Raw genomic sequence first — 25,857 nt, 5'->3', positions numbered from 1 at the left:
CATTTTTACAATGCTAACAAATTTGCCAATTTGTTTTATTGCTGTCTCTTAAAATACATAAAGATATTTTTTCTTTTGATGAACAGTTTGAGAGTAAGTTGCAGACATGGTGACTCTTTACATCTTAATACTTCAGGATATATCGCCTGAGAACAAGGACATAAAAAAACTACAATGTAATTACTGAATTCAGGAAACTTAAAACACTGAGATAATCTTATCTTCCATGCACAGCGCAATAATGTTCTTTATCAATTTTTTGTTCAGGAGCCAGTCCAAGATTATGTATCTCACTGAATTGTCATGTTGCTTTCGTCTCCTTTACTATGAAACAGGTCCTTAGCCTTTGCCTTTCTTGATATTGATCTTTTTTGAAAAGCACAACCTCATTGTTTATAGAATTTTTCTCAGTTTAGGTTTGTCTGGTGCTTCCCCATAACCCAAGTTAGGTTATGCACTTGGGGCAGGAATATTACACAAGCAACCATATTTCCTTTTCAAGGCCCCACATCAGGGAGCGTGTGATGTCAGTTTCTCTCTTTACTGGTACGTCAATCACTTGGTCAAGGTGTTCCATGTAGTTACTCTTTTCCCCTTTTGTAATTAATAGGTAATCTGTGGGGAGATACTTTGAAACTTGTAAATATTCTGCCTTCATCAGACCTTTATTCAGCAGTTTTAATGTATCTATTGATGATTTTTTCCTGAATTATCTGTTATTACTCTGGGTTCAAAATGGTGATTTTTCAGATTTCTGTATTTACTAGCTGGCATTCTACTTTAAGGATGAGTTTTGTCCAGGATTTTTTCCCTTTATTTAATATCAATCTAGATTTATGGATTATTAATAAATTTTTTATTTATTTCTTTTTGGCTGTGCTGGGTCTTCACCACTGCACTCAGGCTTTCTCTAGTTGCAGCGAGCAGGGGCTACTCTTCCTTGTGGAGCACAGGCTCTAGGCTGCACAGGCTTCAGGAGTTGCAGCATATGGGCTCAGCAGTTGCAGCGCACAGATTTACTTTTTCCATAGGGACATGTGGAATCTTCCTGGACCACAGGTCAAGCCCATGTCCCCTGTATTGGCAGATGGACTCTTAACCACTGGACCACCAGGGAAGTCCTCCCTCAATAAATTTTAATGTAATTGTTAACAACTTATCTATGTTTGGAATCCACACCTTAGATAAATTACTTCTCCATTTTTTAGGTCAACCTACTTGCAAGCGGATCTCTTTTTTATATGAACTTGAACATTTAGTCTACACCTCAATATCTGCAAAGGTGAACAGGAAGTAGAAAACGTTTATGGCACTTTTAAGCTTAAACACATAGGTGACTGAAGTGTTTTGAATAGCTGTGGCAAAATGGGGTACTCTGGGAGGCCTTTTTGATAAAGGAAGGAAAGGGGTTCCACAGACAGGTGAGAGAAGGCACAATCAATGTCTTTCAGACTAAACACAGAGAAAGGGGGACTCAGCAGAAATGTTGAGGATGGGGGAAGGGCAGGGAAAGAACCCAAAGTGGAATTAATATGCCCAGTCTGTGGGTAGAGTGTGCAGAAGTGCAAGGGAGGTCAAGGGAGTAAGGTGGAAAGGTATGTGAAGTAGTTAAGAGTTCTATTCGATGACTTTGGGTAAGAATACTGAGCAGCAGGGCATGACAGATTCCCAAAATCCCCATGAGGAAGATGCTAATAGTTTCATTTTAATTATAAGAAAACTAAGTCTCAGAGAATTTAATTTTCCCAATGTCCCCAAAATACTAAGTTTAAAGCCAAGATTTAAACACAAATCTACCTAACTTTAAAGCCCATGCTGTCAAAAGAAAGGGACACATCTGTAATGGAAGAACAGTGATAGAACTATCTCAATATAAAAACAGATAGGTTCCTATGTGCCAGTCATAACATCACAGTAATTATCCCAACCATGCACTTTAGAGTAAATCAGTAGTAAGCCCAGTGTGCTTAAGAAAGTTAAGGTTTTCACAATTTATGACCCTGCATGTCTGAATGCCCCCACCCTATCCCAGTCTTTATTTTTAAAAAATCAGCTTTATGGAGATATCATTTTAGTATGTAATAAGATTTCACCCATTTTAAGTTTATGATTCAATGAGTTTTGACAAATGATATAATCATTTACCAATATGATCATAATATAGAACTTTATCACTCTAGGAAGCTCTCTGTGCAGTCCCTTTGCAGTTGCTATTCTCCAGCCCCTGGCCTACTTTCTATCTCAATACTTAGACCTTTTCTAGAATTTCATATCAATGAAATCATAAAATATGGTATGTAGTCTTTTGACTGGCTTCTTTCACTAAGCATAATACTTTTGAGATTCATTCATGATGTTGTATTAGCAGTTCATTTCCTTTCATTGCTAAGTAGTATTTTATTATATGGATATACTACAGTTTGTTTACCCATTCATCATTTTCAAGGACATTTGTATTGTTTCCAGTTTGGTGCAATTATAAATAATGCTGCTATAAACAGCACATATAGGTCTCTATGGAGATATATGTTTTCACTTCTCTTGGGTAAATATCTAAGAGGAGAACTGCTGGGTTATATGGTAAGTGTATGTTACATAAGAAGCTGCCAAACTATTTTCCAAAGTGTCTGTGTCATTTTGCATTCCCACAAATGATGAATGAGATTGTTCCATATCTACACCAAAAGTCAGTGTTTTAGTCTTTTTAATCTTTTCCTTTCTAATGAATATGTAGTATTATCTCATTGTTTTTAATTTGGATTTCTTTGCTGTCTAATAATATCTAGAATTTTTATATATACTTTTTTTGCCATCTATATGTCTTCTTTGAAGACACCTCTGTTCAGATCTTTTGCTCATTTTTATTGGCTTGTCATTTTGAGGTTTATTACTGAGTTATGAGTTCTTTATCACATATGTTTTGCAAATATTTTCTCCCAGTGTGCGGCTTGCCTTTTGATATTCTTTTGAAGGGCAAAAACTTTTAACTTTGACAAAGGCCAGTTTATCTTTTTTTTTTTTTTTTTTTTAAATATTTCATGCTTTTGGTGTCCTACGAAGTCTGCCTAATACAAGGTTACAAAGATTTTCTCCTATATTTTCTTCTTCTGGATATTGTGTCATTTTAACTCTCACATTTAGGTCTCTGACTCATTTGAAGTAGGTTTTTGTGTATGGTGTGAGATAAAGTTTCATGTTTTGCATATAGATTCCCATTTGTTCCAGCACCATTTGTTGAAAAGATTGTCCTTTCATCCATTGAATTACCTTGTCAAAAATAGGTTGACCATATATATCTGTGGGTCTATTTCTGTATTCTCTTTTCTGTTCCACTGATCTACATGTCTATCCTTACATCAATATCTGTGATTACTATAACTTATGGTAACTCTTGAAATCAGATAGTTGACATTCTCCAACTTCGTTCTACTTTTTTCAAAATTATTTTGTCTATTCTAGTTCCTTTGCACTTCCATGTAAATTTTAGACTCAGTTTGCCAGTTTCTAAAAATTGCAAGCTAGGGTTTTTTATTGAAATGGCATTGAACCTGTAGATCAGTTTAGGAAGAACTGACAACATATTTTTTATGCTACTGCAAATGCTATTGCTTTGATAATTTTAATTTCTTATGATTATTATTAATAGTTGCTGGTACATAGAAATAAAATTGATTTAATATTGGTTACCTTGCTAAAGCCACTATTTCTAGTAACTTTTTCAGATTTCTTAGGATTTTCTACATAGGTGATTATGCCATCTGCACAGTAAGAGTTTTACTTCTTCCTTTCAAATCTGTATACCTTTTCCTGCTTTTCCTTTTTGATTGCACTGGCAAGGAAATCCAGTATGATGCTGAACAGAAACAGTGAGAACAAATCCTTGAATTGTTTTCAGTATTAGAGGGGGAAGCTCTCAGTCTTTCTCATTAAGAATGATGTTAACTATAGATTTTTCATAAATGTTCTTTAGCAAGAAGAGTTATACCTTTATTCCAAACTGAATTTTTATCATGAATGAGTGTAGAATTTTATCAAATGCTTTTTCTGCTTCTATTTTTTTTTTTTTAGTATAAGTAATATACAATGTTTTTAGGTTTTTAATATAGTGAATTCCTTTTTTAAAAATGTTAAACCAGTCTTGCATTCCTGGGATAAACCCTACTTGGTCATGATATATATTCAATTTGCTAAAATTTTTAAGGTTTATACACCTATATTCATGATAGAAACTGATCTGTTGTTTTGTTTTGCTTTTCCTTGTAATGTCATTGTCTGAATTTGGTACCACAGTAATGCTGGCCTTATAAAATGACTTGGGAAGTGTTCCCTTGTCTCTTCTATTTTCTGAAAGAATTTATGTAGAATTAGTATTGTTTCTTGCTTAAACACTTGCTAGAATTCTCCAGTGAAGTCATCTAGACTTCGGTTTTCTTTCATCTAGCCTACAGTTTTCTTTGCAAAAAAAAAAAAAAATCCCTTTTTTTTAAAATACAGAAAGGATTTGCCTTTGCTGTCTATCAACACACTGTACAGCACTGAGAATAAATGTAAATCAAGCTGTAAAAATTGTTGGTTGGTGCCGAAATAATGCTTCTGGCACACACAGTTCTACCATGCACTGTGTTTCCATGACTTTGGCTATAGTGGGAAAATATTTAAGTGATCTAGTAGAGTCTTTTCAGATATAGGTACAGTATTTTTTAAACTTCCTTAAAAATCTCCTTTGCAGTCAAATGCCCTATTAGCTGACAGGAGTATGTAAGACTAATGTCTTCATTGGTGCTAGAATGTTTCCTGTCAGCCCTGCGCCTCTGCTCTGGTTAGGCTGCAAGTTAAAAATGAGCAAGGCACAGAGGCATGACTTAACTTTTCATTAAATATGCTTATTGCCTTAAATTTTTTTGGAAAAGTATTACAAACTTAAAACAGTAAGCTTAAATAACAAGGTTAAATAATATAAAGGTAGATAGGAAAAAGAAGAATTTGCCATTCTTTGCAGATAAGAAAAATAAATTTTAACAATTTGATACATACCCTTCTTGATTTTTTCTGTATTCTTTTTTAAAAAAATGCATACATACTCTAGGCACAGGTGTTTTTCTTTTTTCTCCCACCAACCCGCCATGGGATTGTGATATTGAAATCTTTTTGGCCTCAAGTAGTGGACATTTCTCCAGGTATGTACATATACTGCTAACCTTCCCTTATTAACAGCTGCATATTTTTTCTGTAATACAAAAGTATAAGTTTATTCATCCATTCTCCTATTTGATAGAAAATCACGTTATTTCTAGTATTTTGTCTTCAGAAACAATGCAGCGGTAAACATCTTTGAGCATATATCCCAATATATAAGAGCTTTCACTTCTGTAGATTTCCAGAAGCAAGACCACTGATCAAAAGACATACACATTTTTTAACAAATACTGTATTGCTCTTCTCCATTCCGACCAACAAATGTATTATATGAGAGTATCATTGTCCTGTCTATCTTCATCTTGCTGCTTTTGCTATCAATCTTATTCTTTTATCAGTCTGATGGGTAAAAAATATTGATTTGAATTTTCTTTAATAGCTGATAACGTGGCATCTTTTCTTGTTTATTGGCAATTTACTTTTCCTTTTCTGAAGTTGCAAACCTGTATCTTTTGCCCATTTTTATCCTGGATTTGTCTTTTTCCCAGTAATTTGAAGGTGTTCTTTGAATATTAGGAACATGTCATATATACTAGAATTTTCACCAAATTTGTACTTTTTCATTTGGCTTTTTTTTTTTTTTTTTTTTTTTTTGCCTAAGGAACACAGCATGTGGGTTCTTGGTTCCCCTACCATGGCTTGAACCTGGGCCCCCTGCAGAGGAAGCACAGAGTCTTAGTCACTGAACAACCAGGGAAATCCCTCATTTAACTTTATCTACAGTGTCTTTGGACATATATTTTTTTTAATTTTTATAAATTAAATCTATTTTTTCATCATGGTTTTTGGGTTTAGTGACTTGCTTATGGTTTCCTTGCTTGGAATTATTCAAATATTCATCTAAATTTTCATATTATATTAGTTTTATTTTTTTACATTCAAGCCTTTAACCTACCAGGAGTTTAACTTTGTGTATGATATAAGGAGGAATGAAGCTGTGAAATCTTAAGTTTGCCAAAAAAAAAAAGGGGTTTGCCATAACTCTTCATATGTTGTAGTATTTGCCATGTTTCATAATACACCCTCGACCTAGCTCCTAATTTCTCTGCTTCAGACCTATTGTCACACTGCTGTGCTCCAAACTCAGGGAGGGCATGTCTGTTTCTTTTTCCATTGTTTCCATTAGGAAACACTAATAAACAATTTTAAGGCACCTAGCACAGTGCTTGACATATTTTCGGTACTCAGAAAACATTTATGGGAGGAAGGAAAGTGTTGAATTCACACCTGTGTTACTATGACTCCTTGGCAAGTTTAATATTGAGGCTTATCTGTGTAAACAAGGGGAAATGTCATTCTCCTTAAAGCCATTCACTGTCTCATGAGCTCACTCAGTTCCTTCCGCCTCCTATATCTTTGTTCTAAGGCCTTCCTTCTCCCTATAAATCTGTCCCATTTCATAAGGACTCCCCTTAAGCAGGCTTTCCTCAAACCCTTCCTTGTAGTTCAACAGTATATGTAAAGTACTGCCATATTAGCGTTTAATCCACAATGGATTTTACTGTTTTTCTTTATATTTTTTTTTACTGTTTTTCAAATACCCATCACTCTTCTAGGCACATAGCTCATTAAATACTTAAATTGCAACTGAAACAGTACTGCATACCAAGGCTCTTTATAAAGGCTCGAGTAGAGCCTCAAGATTTGTTATGAAAGCCCTTGGGACTAAGGAAGCAACAAACTGGGGAAAACTGGACAGTGACCCTGAAAGCTGTTAAATACCAGAGTGATTTTTCAAGTGAAACTGTGTCATCAGATTTATTTTAAACACATTTGTTGGATGAACACATGACTAAGTATTGCCCAATCTGAAGGCGAGGTCATCAGACTTTCTTTGGTGGTTTTTGTTTCCATGAGTTCCTATATGGCCTTCACCAATGTAGGCCTTTGAAAGTTCAGGGAAAATGGAATAAGCCTTATATGTCCCTACATTTAGTTTGAAAATAACATCTGAATGCCTTTCACCACTTGATGAATTTTTAATGGAGAAACAGCTAATTCGAACGCTAGGGCAGAGAATATACAAGATGAGCTTGGAGGATCTTATAATGTCAGAGAATAAGGAAAGCACTCAAAAAGTAAAATGATGAGAGTTTATCAGAAGGACACAAGTGCCAGATGAAAGAACTCCCAATGGTCAAAGCTGGAACAACTTGAGCAACAAAATAGTGTAGTGTTGGATTATAGCCCAAGGAATGAAATAAATATCCCTGAGTTCATACTGATATATAAATAAACAGTTAAATAAATAAATGAGGGGAAAGAAACATATCTGCCATAGAGAAGAATTTCAAATAATTTATGGAGATACTCAACCCCCAAGAAGGTAGAGCATAACTCCCCACCCCTTAAGTGTGGATTACACTTAGTGATGTGCTTCCAAAGAACACAGTGTGATAAGAGGGACCAAAGTAACTTTAGAGTGGAGACAGCTGACAAAGACTACCTTAGCCAAGCGATCGTGATCAACACAGTGGTAAGTCATGTTGACAGTATGTACCCTTGTTATGCTCTGATGAGAATGACACTTCACGTCTGTGGTCTTCCTCCCTACAACCATAAACACAGTCTAATCTTAAGAAAAACAGACACAAACCCCAATGGAGGTACATTCTACAAAATACTCAACCAGTCCTCAAAACTATCAAGGTCATCAAAAACAAAGAATGTCTAAGAAACTGTCACAACCTGTAGGACTTTCAGGAGATATGACAGTGAAATGTAATTCAGGTATCCTGGATGAGATCTTGGAACAGAAAAAAGGCACTAAGCAAAACTAATGAAATCCAAATGAAGTATGGCTGTGTATGTGTGTTCACTCAGTCGTGTCTGACTCTTTATGAGCCTTTGGGCTGTAGCCTACCAGGCTCCTCCATCCATGAGATTTTTTCAGGCAAGGATTGGAGAAGATTAACATCTCCTCCTCCAGGGAATCTTCCCCATTCAAGGATCAAACCCACATCTCTTCTGTCTCCTGCATTTCAGGCAATTCTTTACCCACTGAGCCATCAGGGAAGCCAGAATGAAGAACGGAGTTTAGTTAATACTATTAACACTGTTATTTAATTAGTGGTGGCAAATGTACCCTAGTGATGTAAGATGTTTACAGAATTGGCTGTGTGCAATGCGGAATCTCTACTATCCTTGTACGTTTTCTGTAAATCTAAAACTAAAGTTAAAAGTATATTTAAATATTTTGAAAACACAGACTGGGCAACAAATGACTATATGCTTATCTCTACAAATGTGCTTTGAATTACAGGGTGCTGGTGACAGTTTTGTGGGAGCTTTGGCCTTCTACCTGGCTTACTACTCAAATCTGTCCTTGGAAGAAATGCTCAAGAGATCTAATTTCATCGCAGCGGTCAGTGTCCAGGTCACAGGAACACAGTCATCTTATCCATACAAAAAAGACCTACCCCTTGATCTATTTTGATTGCTATTAACTCCAAAGTAAATATACCTAGAAATAAAATGTACTTAGGGATGGTCACTGTTAATTAGCAGCTTACTATAAAATGTCACCTCCTTTCTTTGCAAATACTATGTTCATTTACCAAGTCATCCTCAAGCCTTCAATTATTTCTTTATAATGATTTCTTTGCTTTTCATGCAAAAGTCAACTAGACAGAATTAAGGATACTACAACAAAGGCCTGTACAAACAACCCCACCATTCAGGAACCAGCAAACTCTACTGCCAACACATCATGAATACTGTTATGTACACCAAACAGCAGAATTTGCGAGCAACAGTGTCTAGAATCAGCAGAGAATGTTAAATAAGGGAAAGATGACTTGGGCCACACAAGCAGTTCCTAAGAAGGGCAGCTGATACTCAGCTTTGCCTTGAGTGTTGTCAGAGCTTCTGGTTTTGCAAGAGAAGCCAGAAGTTTACATGTTTATTGAAATCTTTCAACATTTAAGTATCAGCAACTGAGTTTTTTAACATTGTAAACACCACCTGTGGGCCACTTTTAGCCTATGTGCTAAACAGACAAGTCATTTGCTAAGCCAGATTTTAAGTTGGGTTTTTTTTTTTTTTAAGTGATTCCGGCATGTCACAGCCCCTTTACACTGGGTTTAGGTAGAATCAAGTGAAGGATTTTTCTTGTAACCCAATACCACAATGTAGAGTTTCAATCTAAAAATAGCTAAGATCTCACCTATTATTGCTTTCAATTAAAGCTTTAACAAAAGATGCCAGAAAAATAGCTGACTGACTAATGCCACAAGCCTCTAAGACTCAACAACTGTCTAATTCCATTTCCAGAGAGGCGCGCTCACATTTCCTCAGGAGACAAGACTGGGCCACAGGGAGGGAACACCTGTTACTCAGGAACAGCACAAGTTTCTTTTTTTTTTTTTTTCTATTTATTATTATTCGTTGGAGGTTAATTACTTTACAATATTGTAGTGGTTTTTGCCATACATTGACATGAATCAGCCATGGATTTACATGAGTTCCCCATCCTGATCCCCCCTCCCTCCTCCCTCTCCATCGCATCCCTCTGGGTCTTCCCAGTGCACCAGCCCTGAGCACTTGTCTCATGCATCCAACCTGGGCTGGTGATCTGTTTCACCCTTGATAGTATACATGTTTCAATGCTATTCTCTCAGAACATCCCACCCTCGCCTTCTCCCACAGAGTCTAAAAGTCTGTTCTGTACATCTGTGTCTCTTTATCTGTTTTGCTTATAGGGCTATCGTTACCATCTTTTTAAATTCCATATATATGCCTTAGTATACTGTATTTTATATATATTTATATATATTTGCTATTTATAAATATGCTATTTATATATATGTGTATATATATGCTATTTATATTATATAATGGCATATATATAAATATATATAAATAGTATATCTATAAATATATGCTGTTATATATATATATAAAGTATATTTATATATACTTTATCTTTCTGGCTTACTTCACTCTGTGTGTATATATATATATATATATATATATATAATATAAATAGCATATAAATATATGCTATTTATATTATATATATATATATTTATTTATATATACTTTATCTTTCCGGCTTACTTCACTCTGTATAATGGGCTCCAGTTTCATCCATCTCATTAGAACTGATTCAAATGAATTATTCTTAATGGCTGAGTAATACTCCATAGTGTATATGTACCACAGCTTTCTTATCCATTCGTCTGCTAATGGACATCTAGGTTGTTTCCATGCCCTGGCTATTATAAACAACAGCATGGGTTTCTTAATGTTTGTGGTCATGGTGGACTCTCCATCCTTCTCCCCTGTAAATGCTTTAAATGTTATAGGATACATACCAGCAGAGCTCAAAATATGAGCTGATCCTTACCTTCAACGAGAAATTTGACAGGGAGAGAAATGAGCAATTTTGAAAACTTGTGGTAAACAATAGCTTGGGTGGGAAAGCATACAGATCTGGGTAGGGCAGGAGTCCTACCTGTACATTTGGGATAATCAGTGGAACTTCCAAGCTGGTTGGCTGTGTAGTACCACTGCCCCAGGAGCTGAGCCATGAGCTTTATGGAAATACACTATAGCACCCCTTATTTAAAAAAACAAAATTCTAGAAGTAGTCCAAACTGTTCCTAGAAAATCCTAGATACTGCTTTGGTGACCTGAGTTTGAGAGTGTGGACCAATGGCATTTTTCTAATTATATAAGCACAGATCAAAAATAGAAGTTCTCTTGGTTTCTTCTGTGTTAACAGGCTGGCTTCCTCCTTTCATTCCTGCTCCCTTTGCCATCTATGTTATCGCACAGAAGTTCTTTCAAGATCTCTCTGGACCATGACCCTGCCTTTTCTATGAAGTACAAGTGAGGGCAGACTGGAAACTCTTACACAAATTTCACTATGGAAAATTTTCTTTTCTTATATGAAACAATGGTTATTTTTTAGTACTGTAGTTTTAAAATTTCAAATAGTGGGGGAAAACATCACCAAGAGACAATAGCACAGGCTATTTTAATATATTTTATTAAGGGCTATAAAAATATCCAGAAAGATAAATAAATGTGATGCAATGGTATATGTCCTAATATGAAGAACTTGTTTTCACTGCATTGTTTTCCTTCACAATGGCCTTCAAATCACAGGAGGCAGTGATTCCGTGCTATTTCCTCTTCTTTTATTACACGCTGCAGAATTTCTGAATCAGTATCCCACCCTCGATCTTCTCATCTATAAATCAAATTCATTTTCAATCCATTGTTTAGAGGGAGCGTATTTTTTTCTGTTCCACAAAGAGGACTTTTTTTTTCACTGTAGGAGGAGAGAAAAAGATTGTAGCAGAAAACTAAAAAGTATCATCAGCATTTTTTAATAAAAATACACATCAGACCATGAGCCCTCTCCTTTCTCTTCTTTTACTTTCCTTTGTCATGAGGATGGAGCTGACTTGCAAACTCAGTTCACTGATCCCAGAGACCAGACAGGACTGGAAAAAAATGGTAAGGAAAACGGGGAAGGCCCATCAGCCAACCCGTGGCATCCCTGATACCCCACAAAGTCACATTTAACCAATGTGAAATATTCAAATTAAAAAAAGAAAATTACAGGCAAAAAAATGTCTTCACTCAGCTAATGCCCACTCTTGTATGAGGTAAAGCAAGGACAGATTGTAGGAAAAAGCTAGACTCCAGAAAAAGAATGGAAAAACTGAGCAGACCACAGAAGAAAAGGAAGCCTGGCTGAAAGAGTAAATACACATTAAACCTTGTACTTTCCAGAAATGGTTTCATATACCCAAGTACAGATTTACTATTATAACCCAAATCTTATTATTATAAACATCATAACAGAGTATAGTTCTCTGAAACACACCAAACAAAAGTGCTCACTGCCTGGATGAAAGATTAGAGACTAGATGCTAAGCAATAAGGTTTTGATAATTCCTGTAATGCCCTATATAGCATTCCACTAACATCACATATCTCTCTCTCTCTCTCTCACACACACACAACCACCCCACCTGAATTCTTCTTTGCAAAAAAACAAGAACAGTGCACCAAGGAAGATCCAGGAACTCCAAAGACTAGGTATGACATGACAGCAACTCACTTGTCCCTACCACAAAGAAATTTTAGCTTTGTTTTTTGTTATTCTTTGATAATTAATATGGATACCCTGTATGTGAGATCCCCAAACAGTCCATTATCAACAGTTAGCTAGGGAGCTTATTTAAATACATTCCTACTTTTACCTCCATCTCTACCCTAATTCTACTTCTATAGAACTAGAGTGGGACTGGAAGTCTGTATATTTTAAAACTCTTAGGATGATTCTGATGGCAGCTAAAATAACCATTAACCAGTCAACAGAAACTTATCTGTAAATTTAATAATGTATTTTATTACTTTGTACATAGGAATATTTTTAATATATTTCAAAAGATCTAGTATTAAATATAAGTAGGACCAGTGCTCCTTCAAATTCAAAGGAAGACTACAAAGCATTGTAAGACAGTAGTAAAGAACCCAAACAACTTTCCATCAATGTTATTCACTGCAAGAAGTATTTCCATGTTTTCCCACGTGGAACTAAAAAATGGATTAAAAAAAGAAGCTGTCTCATGGATAACTGGTCAGGAGATTATTCAAGTGACCCTGGATAGGAATAACTGATGAAGACCATTCATGAAAATTTGATATACTTGCTGCATTCATTCCCTTAATTCAAAAGTTCATAGAACTGTGCTAGGCAATGTGGAATTTATGAAAGTGTAAGAAGAGTCCCTGATTTAGTACCAATATACCATGAGGTACCTGTAGGAACATCCAGTAAGCCCCACAGGAACCTAAAGACTAAAAGGGACTGGAATGGTGAGGCAAGCATCTCACAAAGAGGGTCAAGTTTAGGCTCTCAAGCATTTGGATGAACTAACAGGGAAGAGCATCTAGTTTAGACAAATGGTGGCAGGAGGTAAGAACAACAGTGCTGATCGCAGGGGAATGTCCTGATTAAAAAAGGAAAAAAATAGACTAAATTGGCTCCCATGTAATAGAAAAAATAGGGGGCCTGGAATCAAAAAGACTAGGTTCAAGCCTTGCCTCCACCATTTATCTACTGTAAGTTCTTGGGCAAATTTCTCAAAATACTCTTCCTTCAGTTTTCTTCCCCATGAGAGGGATAACTCCATCTCCCTCACAGGGCTGCCAGAGAGCAAACACTCCCTGTGTGTTAGCTGAGTTCAAATGACATGCTGCTATCCACAGTCATAAACATAAATTAATTTTCTGTCAAAATATTTGCTGCTTAATTCATAGAAGAATGAATCTCTCAAGTTCTTGCCCTACATCTAACCTAAACCTATTCTGCTTCAATTAAAGCCTATATTGTCTTGTTTAGTCATCCAAGGAATTAAAACTGACAAGTTTTCATTTTCTTTATAATAAACCTTCATATATTTAACAAACTTTAATACACTTATGCCTCAACCTTTAATCCTTCCTCCTGGGAAATTTGCATCTAGTTTCATATGAGGAAAAGAAGTCTGAAACGACACAGGCTGGTTCTAGCCATAGAGTATACCATGAAGTACTCACATAGTTGGGAATTTTTCCATGTTTCCTTGCCTGATTTTCTTTGTAAAGCAGACAAGCAAAACATTACCCTTAAACCAAACCCTTAAACCATTTTCTCACTGCAGTAAAACATGCTAGGACAACTGCCAAGCTATTTGGTACCCTGGGCAATGGGGCAGGCCGCAAGGCAAACATCATGCAAGCCCACAGGGCATTCAGTAGGTGGGCAGAACGCCAAGCAGTCAGCTATCCCAGAACATTCTTTTCTTCAGAAGAGACAAAGTTGTGTTGTCAAGGAACCAACGATCCCTTCTCAGAAAAGCTTTAATCGTCTGTCTGAAATGTATATATGAATATTTTCTTCCACTTTCAACTCATGGTTAGAACTGTTTATGGCTGTATCCTTTCCCGATCTCAAAATGTAAAATCAATCTAACAGAAAGTTCCTAATACCTCCATACTAACACTGAAAATTCCAGTACATTTTCACACTTAAAATCTCACAGGTTATTCAATCAACATTTATTAATGTTGTACACGTTCCTAAAAAAGCTCTAAAGGAGCTAAAATGCTAGAAAACCACTTTATTGTAAAGTTCATCACTCTGGGTTTTCACCAGCTGATACAAAGAAATCAGAGAGAAAACCACCACATCAATCTAATATCATTTTGCTATTGGTCTGAAAGTTTGTGTACCCCCAAATTTATGTTGAAATCCTAACCTGTAAAGATGATGGTATTAGGAGGTGGGGCCTTGAAGAGGTGTTTTGGTCACGAGGGTGGAGCCTTTGTGAATGGGATGAATCCTCATAAAAGATACCCCACAGAGGTTGCCTGCCCCTCCACCAAGTGAGAACACAGCAAGAACCCCCTCCTATAAACCAGGAAGAGGGCCCTCACCGGCAAGTCACCATGCTGGCACCTTGATCTTGGATTTTCCAGGTCCCAGAACTGTGAGAAATAAAACTGTGTTGTTTATATAAGTCATCTAGTCTGTGGTACTTCGTTATATCAACCCAGACTAAGACATATACCTTATCATTCTAATAATTTTTCATCATTTGAGATATATCATCCTGAAATTCAGACTCCTAATCATCAGAGACAAACCTAGAATTCCCTTTTTATTAAAGAATGACCAGAAAGTTTCACATCATAAAAACAGCAGGAAATTTTATTTCTGTTAAAGAATGGAACGCATACCATTTTTTTTTTTTTTTTTTGGCCACATGGCATGCAGGATCTTAGTTCCCCAACTAGGAATTAAACTCATGCTAGCCACTCCAGTATTCTTGGGTTTCCATTATGGCTCAGCTGGTAAAGAATCCACCTGCAATGCGGGAGACCTGGGTTCAACCCCTGGTTGAGAAGATCCCCTGAAGAAGGGAAAGGCTACCTACTCCAGTATTCTGGCCTGGAGAATTCCTGGACTGTATAGTACATGGGGTTGCAGAGTCGGACACAACTTAGCGACTCTCACTTTCATTCCTGCAGTGGAAGCACAGTCTTAACCTCTGGACTACCAGGGAAATCCCTCTCAGAGCCCTCTTTAAACGCCTCTTTACACTGGTACAGCCCTGATTTTTTTGAAGGTGATATTATTTTTTATTTTGATGAATTCAGCATAATGAACAGTTTGTAAGATCTTCTTTGCAAATTCTGAAAGCAGTTATTAAGGTGGCTGTCAACCAGATTCGTACTAGTGCCCAACCAGAGCTCACACACTATTAAGTGAGTTTTAGTCTCCTCTCTCCATAAGAGGTTCATATGTAGAGTGACCTCAGGGCCTAGGTTTTGGAGTCAGACAGTCCTAAATTCAAATCTTTATTCTGTCACATATTTTAGTTATGCGTCCTTAACTAAAATCCTTGGTATCAAGCTCATCATCTATAAAATGGGGTTCAGATTGCCTGGAGAGTATGGGTGCTTGTGTTGTGATGCATTCATGTATCTGAAGAGTTAGGCAGGTAAACAAAGAAGACAGAATTTTCCATTTTGTCTGGTTATTCACAAGTACTCGTTTCCTTTCTCTCAAGGGTCACTGCCTTCTGTTGCCTATACTGTCCTTCTGTTGTTGTTGTTTCAGGAGGGAAGGTCCCATTGCTCCATCTTGGCCAGAAGTGAGTCTATCAGACCTTGTTCTTAAGTAACGAAATAACTGATTATGACGCTGCATGCATGCTAAGACACTTCAGTCATGTCTGACTCTTTGCGACCCCATGGACTGAAGCCGGCCAGGCTCCTCTGTCCATGGCATTCTCCAGGCAAGAATACTGGAGTGGGTTGCCATTTCCTCCCTGAGGGATTATGACATTAACTGCCTATATTTCATTATGTAATGGATTAATTTGAAGAAATAAGATTCTAGCACCAATTCCAACTCTAATCAACAACCAAGTGTCTTCCAATTCAACTCAACCTTGACATACTTCTCTTTCTGTTTTCCAAACAGTATTGCCTATTCTATTTACATATCTGGTTTTTCACCTTCAAATCTTCGGTTATCTCTTACTAGAGAGACATTCCCTGAACTATCCTACCTAAAGAATAAAGATGGGATCTACCTCCTTGCAATTCTATCCTGTATCTCAGCATCCTGCTTGTTTCCTTACATGGCACTGAGCATTAATTGTCGTCTTCCTTCCTCTCCCTTCCAAAACCAGACTTTGATCGCCAAGACTGAAGGCAGTGAGTCTATCTTATGTCCATGACTATCCCAGCACCTGGGATAGTAACTAGCACCAAAGTAAACTTTCAATATACACTAGGAATGAATGCTACAGTGACAAAGGGGCCACAAAAGTGCCTTTGTTCAATGTCATCTGAAAAGGGCAATAGGCCTTGAATTTATTATGGAGCAACTTTTCTGGAATCTTACCTACTGGATCATAATGCAGTAGAGTCAGTTTCTCCCATAGTCGGCTTCTCTTAGTGTTGAAGGAAAAACCTGTTCCAGCTTGGCTCACCATTTTCACCAGAATTGTTCTAAGATTTAAAAGCAAGTTGTTACAAGCTAAGGAAATAGACTAAAATCAGTCGTAGGAGGGATGGCACATTCTGAGAACACTATACAGTAGTATTACTTGTGGGAACATCAATTAAACCTTAGGTTCAGTTCTAAGACAGTCTATGTCTTAGAATGGTTCTGATTCCCAGGATTTGTTCCATTACACAGAGTGCTTTGGAAATGACCTAACCAAAGCAAGAAGATTAATCAAACTGCATTGTGGGAATAGACTCAGACTCCCACATTTCAGGAGGAGAAATCAGGACAAGGAAAATACACAAGTACTGGTAACCCTAGTAGGCCAGTCAGGAAGATAGTTGTCTCCGAAGAGCTTTATCTTTCACGTATGAGCAGTAAGAGTGAAATCAGGAAGCAACAGAATAAAGGGACTGGAACTTTCATACTGACAATGTGTAAAACCTTGTTCCCTTTCATAGTTTAAGTTACAATCCAAAGCACAAAGTTCATGTTTTGTCCCACTGGACCATTTAATACCTCATACATTTGTTACTTTTTCAGGTGTCTTATCTTCCTGTGCAGATCATGCTATTTGATTTCTCGTCTAATTCCAAAAAGAATTTGAAGCACCTAAGATATATTACACATCTTTGCATCTCTTTCAATGTTCAGCATAGTGCTTCATGCATTAGAGTGATACAATATTAAGTATTTGCCCTATGGAAAGCACTATATGCAAGGCCCTCTAAGTCTACATCTGCACCCTGGAGAAGTAACACTAACAGTATGGAAGGTGAGTTGTGTACACAAGGTCTGTAAGGCAAGACATATGTGACAAAAGGCACCAGGACACAAAGAACATGAGAGGTAGGGTGCACCTTTAAAGAAACTGAAGACACAGCAGATTCCCCCAGAATGTGAAGAAAAAAAATAAGTAACTGGATTATGTGAAAAGATATATATAAAGCAATAAAAGATACTGAGGGAAGAATACTAACATACATGTTTTTCATTAACTTTAATCCAGAAAACCTAGCTTTAAGGATTATGTGTCTTGGGTTGTAAGCAAATGCTGCCTGTTTTAGAATTTTTCTATTTTTAACACAGAAAGTCTTACTTCAGTTATTGTCTACACAATTTATTTTTGAAATACCAGTTTGGTATTAATAGTCTCTCTGGTACAGCATGGACTCTTTAGCCTTTGCGATTTTTGAAATGCTTGTACCATGAATGCAAAAGATTAAAAAACTCAAAACTGGCTCTGTGGATAGTCAAATCACAGCTATTTTTGCTATATTCCTGTAGTGAGCTCCAGACAAATGGCCCCTGATCCTCAATTTGAGGAAACAGAACTGCAGTCATAGTCCAAAAAGCATGGGGACCCTGATGATTTCTTTAGGAACAAGACAGCAAAAGCAACTTTTAAGTAAATTAACTGAGAGCTCACTTAAGTAGATCAGTTGGGAGGGAGGGAAAATATTTTCGGAAACAGTTCATAGGGCCAAAACAATTCATTAAGTGTAATCCTCAAATCAAACTTTAGAAAACTGAAGCCAAATGCTTAATTTAACACAAGAATTCATTGAGAGTAGCTGAACTAATGAGTCTAACATAAACAAGCTTTAAAAAAAAAAAAACTGCTACTTACTTTGACTTGCTCTTGGCAACTTTTTCATAGGCAGGAAAAGTCGGATAGAAAAGAAAAAAAAAACAATTTATTACCTTGCTTATGCAAAATTCAAATAAAGCTCAAATTTTAAGATTATAATAAAAATATTTAAATCATGAAATATGTCATAAGTTGTCACTCAAGTAACTACTCCCAAGCTATTGGGGATTCCGTTAGGATTTTATAGAAGCCTCTCAAAAATCCAATCGGACCACCACAATTCTGGACGGAATGCTCTACACAATCTCTTTTCAGTTGAACTACCTTTTAAATTTTCCCAAAGTAAGATCTGCTCCACTTCTAAGGTGCAAATATTTGCACTAGAACAAGCCTTTTCTCTGGTAAATTAACCTATGCAAACTTCAACAACCATCACGTCAGGTGGAGAAAGGAAATTAAATCCATCCGGGAAGTCAGCTTGGTGCACCGCAGAACAGTCTAGGGAGCCAGTGGGCTTCGTTACCAGCCCCGCTGTACGACCTAGGATCAATCACTGTTTCTCACCTGGAGAACTCGAAATGAGTGAATTAAAAATTCTGAAGTTTTCTCAGTTAGAACGTCCAGCGATTCTGCTGACACACCGCTACAGAGGGCGAGGGAGAGCCCCACTTCTGCAGGCCAGACTCTACCGTCCGAATGAGCCGCAACAGACCCGAAATCTGCGCCAAAGACCCCCCAAGACCCACTCACTCCGCAGGGAGCGCGCCGCGGGGCATGCCGGGTGCTGTAGTCCTGAAGGCCTGGGGAGTCTCAGCTGCAGCTTCCCCACCGACGCGCGCGCTCCACCCTGCAATGTCCCAGGGCCCACCTGTCACCACCTCCCGTCCGCGCTGCAGACCCTGCCGCCGCCTCCAGTCCCACTTACACGTAACCGCTGACAGGAACATGGCAACAGTACCCCCGAAGACTCGGTAACAGGCCCGAAGTTCCCGCAACAAACAACTGCTTCCGGGGCACAGGGCTGTTCCGGAAAAGGATGTCCGGAAGTTCTCCACGCCCCCTACATAAACCTCAGGGCTGAGCCCGCCTCTTATTTGTGGTCTCTACAGTCCAGGTGTCTCTTATGTGGTGCTGGGGTGTGGAGTCGTTTTCATTTGGTGAGAATACTTTTGTTATCGCTCGGGGTTCGCGCCCCAGACCCTAACTCCTACTTCTGGGTCAGAGTTAGATGTTTTCCATACATGTTTCACTAAATAATCGCAGTCGACTACATTAAAGCTACAGGAACTCTGCATGTTCCTCACCCACTCCAGGCTATCAGGCTTCTGCATTATTTCCTTAAATTGTTGCCTTCGTTTTCCTCCTCCAGCCTAACTCCATCTCCATCTGGTTAACATCTACTCTCAGCCCCTCCAGAATTAAGAACTCCACCTGAATATCCCTATTCCTTGATTATGTGTTGGATTTCTAGGAGGGCTGGGCCCTGAGCATCTTAACTGCTGTATCTAAGCACCTACCTGGCAATAGGGGGCAAATAACTGAGACTGAGAGCAGTCACATAGTTTGCTTAACGTCACAAAACTGGTGAATAGCAAAGTCAGAATCTGAACCCAAAGCTTGTCTGACTGCAAAGACTCATGCCTTTCCCACTAGACATTGGGACCTAACCACTTTACCATCTTCCAATCTTCATATCTCTGCAAGAAACCTGCAAGTGCCTGCAACACCAGGTACTTCAGCCAAAACCTCATTTCCCAACTAATAATCAGGATTTTAGGATTTGTTCTTTCTAATCTGTGGTTTTATCTACATATTAAATATTACAAACAAGTGAAAGACTTATTCTCATGGATTATCCTCACTAAAGGTAATAAAATTATTAAAAAGGGAAAATGTTATCCAATACAACTCAATTTTTAAAATTAGGACTGTCCTTGCCCTGGGTACCTCTGATGGTTTTTTTCCCATAACTAGATTCCAACAAATGAGCACCCTCTAGGTGACCAAATCTTTCCTTACCTTGTGTCAGCTGCTGACAAACAAGAGCTTCAGGTGTTCAAGAGGATAATTTTTTTTATTTAGGAAATTCCTTTTGAAGATTTATAAGAAAAAACACAAGACTGGAAGCCAAAGAACATGAATTCTAGTGTTTATTCTGTCCCTTGGAAAGTCATTTCAACTCTTCAGACCTCAGTTTCAGGCTCAATGTGGGCACTGAATCAGTGATTCTCATTCCTGAGAGTGTATCAGTCATCTTGGGTCTTTTAAAAGGCCCGGATGCCAGAGGTAAAGCCCAGAGTCTATACAGTATTTCTTCCCCTTCCCCAATTTTCTATGAAGAAGCATTTTGAATATATCAAAAAGTAGAAAAGATAGTATAATGAACAAACTGTATACCCAATTCAGTAAATGTTAAGATTCTGCTATGTATATTGAATTTTTAATATACATATATAGGTGTTATATATGTCACATATGTGTGTATATATATGTTATATATATGTACATATATATGTTTTATATATATATATTATTTGGCTAGTTTTTGCCTAGCTGTGTAAAAGCAAATTGGAGACATCACAACCTTTCCCACCTTTTCATTGTAAAAGTAGATTTTGTTTCTCTTTGCAGTTTTCTGTATGGTGATACTTCAGCATATGAAAATATCTTGCTCCCCATCAACCTTTCCTCAATGGTTTTAGCATTCATTGATGATCTTTTTTTTTACTCAAGAATTATGTTTTGGGGTACACAGTGGTAATTTTTCAAACATTTCATTCCTTATTCATTTGTTAGTTGTCTTCTGTAAAGAAATGCTTTCTATAATCAATTGAGGCAGAATTATAATTCTTCCTAAAAAGGCAAGATAAATGCTAATTGTTCTCTCTTTAATTACTAATATTCAAGTAAGATATTAGCATAAGAATCACTTCCAATGGTGACAAAGACGTTTTCCCCTTTGTGTAATTTTCTTTAAATTTTTAGTATCACTATAATGGATTTTTATTCCTTGTTTTATAATCAAACATGGTTATTATTATTTTTGATGTTCAAAGTTTCCCAAAGGAGGTCATTAGGAGTTCCTTCAAGCTGGTCCAGTGTTTTTTCAATGCATTTCCTTCCTTGCTTTCTGTCACCAGCTATCTCAGGTTAACCTTATACTTTTCCTGGCCCAAACATGGAATCAGCCATTTCTTCAAGGTACCCTGGTTCTTTTGGAAGGAAGTGACATACAGGAGTCACTATTTGATGCACAGCACTGGACTAGATTTTAGGGGATTTCAAGTTTTATTTTAAGCCATAGAATTTTCATTTAAATGAAATCTGTCTCAGAGCTCACAGTGTAAAATGAAGCATCATCTCTTGAAGGATGTCCTCAGAATCTTGGACTCCACAAGTCATGGAAACTCTAGATTATGGAAATGGCCACATTCTCTTCCAGTGCCATTACTCTGGATTCCAGTTTGAGGTTTCAAATCCCACCCACAGGCCCTGCAGTCTTTTGTCATACTTCCATTGTCTTCCTTCCCAAACTGTCTGACCATGCAGAGGCCTAGTCCAGGGAGGAGAGAGCTTTATGGGCACATTGGCAGCAGCAGGAACAGCATGGAGTAGAGGACCACTCAAAACTTACACCTCCTCAGAGATAGGAAACAGCACTTCAGAATCAATTCAGGACCACAGTTATACAGTATCTGCCAAAGACTGAATGTTTGTGTATCCCCTCGCCTGCACCAAATTCATATGTTGAAACCTAATCCCCAACGTGATGGTTGCACGTGGGGCTTTTGGGAGGTGATGAGGTCATGAGGGCAGATCCAGTTCTTGGATCTGTCCACACTCATTCCCTTGATGGTCACATCTGGCTTATTTTTTTAAAAAATCTACAAGCTGGGACCTGGTGGACCAGTGGTTAAGAATCTACCTTGCCATTCAGGGGACATGGGTATGATCCCTGGTCAGGGAACTAAGATCCCACATGCCGTGGAGTAACTAAGCCTGTGTACTGCAACTACTGAGCTCACACACCACAGCTAGAGAGTTTGTGGGCCATAATGAAAGACTCCACATGATTCAACAAAGATCCTGCATACTGCAACTAAGACCCAACACAGTCAAATAAATATTTTTTCAAAAAATCTACAAGCGGAAGACTTTCAGATTTATGTCTCCTGTCCCAATCTTTTCTCCAGATTTCAGATTGGTGCATTTAATTGCCTCCTTGACATCACACATCCAAAATCAAATTCCCAAAATTGCACTGCACCCCACAGGCTTCCTCTATGTCAGTATGTGGCAATTTCACTTTTCCAGTTGCTAAAATGGAAACCCTGGCGGCCAACTTGATACCTCTTTCTATTACACCCTATATCCAACCCATCAACAAGTCCTGTCACTCAAATGTCACCTAATCTGTGAGGCCTCTGTGCCCACTCTATGTAAAGAAGCAATGGGCAAGCACATGCACACACAGGCACACACGCCCTATTCACTCTACCCCACTTTTATATTTTCTGATAGTTCTTATTATCATTTAATATTACTTGTGTACTGGTTAATTTCCTTATTGTCTATCTTTGTTCACCAGAATGTAAATATCTTAAGATCAGGAATTTTGTCTTCTTTACTCACTTCTGTATCCTGGTGCCTGGAACAGTGCTTGCTGCCTCTATTAAATATCTGTTGAATAAATGAATAAATGAATGACTCTGGAATGAGATACACCATACAAATGTTAAATTTGTAATTTTTTTTTATCCCCTAATTGATGGGCGCCTGGGTTAGTTCCATTTTTCCTCCATGTAAGTAAATCTCGGCTTTCTTTCTCTACTAAATACACACGAATCTCCTTGATTCCACAGCAGGTACAGACCCTAGCTTATTTAATCAATGCCTTATTGATGAACCGGCTTTCCAGGTGGTGCTAGTGGGAAAGAATCTGCCTGCCACTGCAGGAGATGTGAGATGAGGATTCAATCCCTGGATCGGGAAGATCCCCTGGAGTACTAAATGGCACCCCACTCCAATATTCTTGCCTAGAAAATTCCATGGGCAGAGGAGCCTGGATGGCTACAGTCCACGGGGTAGCAAAGAGCCGGACATGACTGAGCACCCACTGATGGACACTGAGATTAGTTCTAGGGGTTTTATTCCCCCTATATACATGCACCTCCACTGTCTTTCTTCATTGGTATATAAAAGTCTCCCTGTGTTCCACAGCAGGCACGGACCACAATTTATTTCCTGGATCCCCTGTAGATGGATATCTAAGTTAGTTCCAGTTTTTTGTTTTTCCAAACGACGCTGCAGCAAACCTCCCTGTTGATGCCACTCTGCTCTTGTTTGTGTTTTTTTTTTTATGGATACGTGGCTACTCATGAAGGTCTTGTATTAGTATCCAGTAGCTGCCATAATGAAAGACCACAAACAGGGTGGCTTAAACAACAGAAAGTTACTCTGTCTGTTCTAGAGGCCAGACATTCAAAGTCAAGGTGTCAGCAGGGCTGTGCTCCCTGCAGAGACTCAAGGGGTGGATCCTCCCTTGTTTCTTTTTTTTTTTTGTGTGTGTGTAATAAAGTTTTATTAAAGTATAAAGGAGATAGAGAAAGCTTCTGACATAGGCATCAGAAGGGGGCAAAAGAGTACCCCCTAAATTTGTAAATTTAAATGGCAAACAATGATAAGAATTTGTATACTGTTGATTGTTTCAGGCTTCAGGCAAACTTATAAGCTTACTTTTAAAAAGAGCATGTACAGTTTGTTGAAATTCTTGTATGGAGTAGAGAGAAGCAGTGGCTTTCTAGTTTTATTACTTCACCCTACATCCACCTGTTATTTACACCTAACACTTTGTTGGCAGTTGGTAAGTGTTAATTAAAATGTTTATTAATATAGATGTAATTTATGATCTGGGATGTGTGTGTATATTTGTCTGAATTTACATAATGAGCCCTCTGTGCCTTATTAAAGTGCAGAACAATTAGAGCATCCTGGCAACCCAAATGGAAAGGGTATAATCCTTAGGGGAGGGGCACTCATCCTCTTTTGGCACCTGGGAGAAGGTAGAGCTGTTTAACTTAGATTCTCAGTCCAGAAAAATAGATGGAGGGAAACAATAACATCTATTGAATGTCTGCTCTTGCAGGGCCTTAGCCAGTGTCTGCATTGTGTTGGTCAACCCCACACTGCTTAGCACTGGGATTCGGCCGTGAGGACCTAGGATCACAGCTGTTCCCCTCTCTGCTGTGCTGAGAGGTCCCTAACTGCCTATTTGTTCAGCCCACTGTCCTACCTTCATCCTGCCTGACTTACAGTTGGGAAGCACAGCCACTGTTCTTGTCTACAGGGTCAGTAATCCTGGCTCCCTGGCTGTCCCAGGGGCCTGGGCACATGGGCATTTGAGGGAGGGAGACTACAGGACAAGGTGCAAATAGTTTCTACCTTCACCAACTCAATCCTTCCCAGCATGAGGGTCTTTTCCAGTGAGTCAGCTCTTCACATCAGGTGACCAAAGTATTGGAGCTTCAGCTTCAGCATCAGTCCTTCCAATGAATATTCTGGGTTGATTTCCTTTAGGATTGACTGGTTTGACCTCCTTGCAGTCCAAGGGGCTCTCAAGAGGCTTCTCCAACACCAGTTTTAAAGCATCAATTCTTCTGCACTCAGCCTTCTTTATGGTCCAGCTCTCACATCTGTAGGGACTCCCCTAGTGACTCAGATGGTAAAGAATCCATCTGCAATGTGGGAGACCTGGGTTTGATCCCTAAGTTGGGAAGATCCCCTGGAGAAGGGAATGGCTACCAACTCCAGTATTCTTGCCTGGAAAATCCCAAGGACAGAGGAGCCTGGCAGGCTACAGTCCCTGGGGTAGCAGAGAGTGAGTGACCTTCACTTCACCAACTCAGGCACCTCCTGGTAGATTGGACAGTTTCAAAATTGGGTCCTCCACCTCAACAACCTAGTATTACAGCAAAAACTTCTTGAGGGAGAAAGACTAAAGGCTGGCAAGACCTAGGGGCACCAACCAGGTTCAATTTGTGTGCAGAGAGTATCCTCAAGTTGGCATTCAGTGCCTTCTATAGCCTGCCCTCACTCTCCTAATTCAGCCCCATCTCTCTTCCATAGAGCCTGCCCTTCCTGGAAGAGTAACAGTTACTCTTTGAAGGAAGTCTCTCCTGATCCTCCATTTCCCATCCTACCTTCCCCACAGTTTCCCCTAAGAGCACTTGTTATGTTTCCTGCCCTCCTTGGATCACTGGTCTGCCTCCCTGCTGGCATCTAAGTCCCTTGAGAGCCAGAGCTTCTGAGTCTCTGTATATCTTCCCAATCCCACACTTGTGCCACCCTCCACTCTCTGCCAGCAGGAGCTCTTAACACAAAGCGGTACCCCACTAACTTTGACAAGTATGAACTGAGCATCTTCTGTACTAGGGAACCCTGCCTTCAGCCATTCTCCATCTCTTCAACCCTACCTCCCCTCCCAGGTCCACTTGAGACAGGGAGAGTGGGAGGAACCAGGAGAATAGAAGTAAAGGCACAGGCTTGTCCA

General features: G+C 38.5%; 2 protein-coding genes across 4 annotated transcripts in view; one reads left to right on the top strand and one right to left on the bottom strand.

The window, feature by feature from the left end:
* The window catches only part of RBKS (ribokinase), a 93,580-nt gene extending 83,717 nt beyond the window's left edge, over positions 1-9,863 (top strand). For 2 of the 3 annotated variants that reach the window (XM_065927228.1, XM_065927229.1), the window contains exon 8: positions 8,459-9,863. In XM_065927228.1, the coding sequence (XP_065783300.1) occupies positions 8,459-8,632 (174 nt within the window). In that variant the 3' untranslated portion in view covers positions 8,633-9,863. Of the gene's footprint in view, positions 1-5,086; positions 5,178-8,458 lie in introns of all 3 variants that reach the window. The other variant, XM_065927230.1, reaches the window with a different exon arrangement.
* A 1,311-nt stretch (positions 9,864-11,174) lies between these two features.
* MRPL33 (mitochondrial ribosomal protein L33) lies at positions 11,175-19,330 on the bottom strand. The gene is made up of 4 exons (XM_065928878.1): positions 19,234-19,330; positions 18,348-18,366; positions 16,613-16,719; positions 11,175-11,473 (listed from the first exon to the last, which is right to left on the bottom strand). The coding sequence occupies exons 1-4, from the start codon at positions 19,253-19,255 to the stop codon at positions 11,424-11,426; spliced, it is 198 nt and encodes a 65-aa protein (XP_065784950.1). The 5' UTR covers positions 19,256-19,330; the 3' UTR covers positions 11,175-11,423.
* Between the last annotated feature and the right edge of the window lie 6,527 nt (positions 19,331-25,857).

Source organism: Muntiacus reevesi, chromosome 3 (genome assembly GCF_963930625.1).
Source record: "Muntiacus reevesi chromosome 3, mMunRee1.1, whole genome shotgun sequence".
In the NCBI taxonomy this organism is placed as follows: Eukaryota; Metazoa; Chordata; class Mammalia; order Artiodactyla; family Cervidae; genus Muntiacus; species Muntiacus reevesi.
This window is presented reverse-complemented; position numbering and strand designations above follow the sequence as displayed.

Bases quoted from the DNA above. Each gene is read 5' to 3' on its own strand.
- MRPL33 (XM_065928878.1), bottom strand. From the start codon at position 19,255: ATGTTCCTGTCAGCGGTTACGT. The intron at 11,474-16,612 runs GTAAGATTCCAG...CTCCTCCTACAG, and splicing joins ACTGCATTATGATCCAGTAG to TGAAAAAAAAAGTCCTCTTT.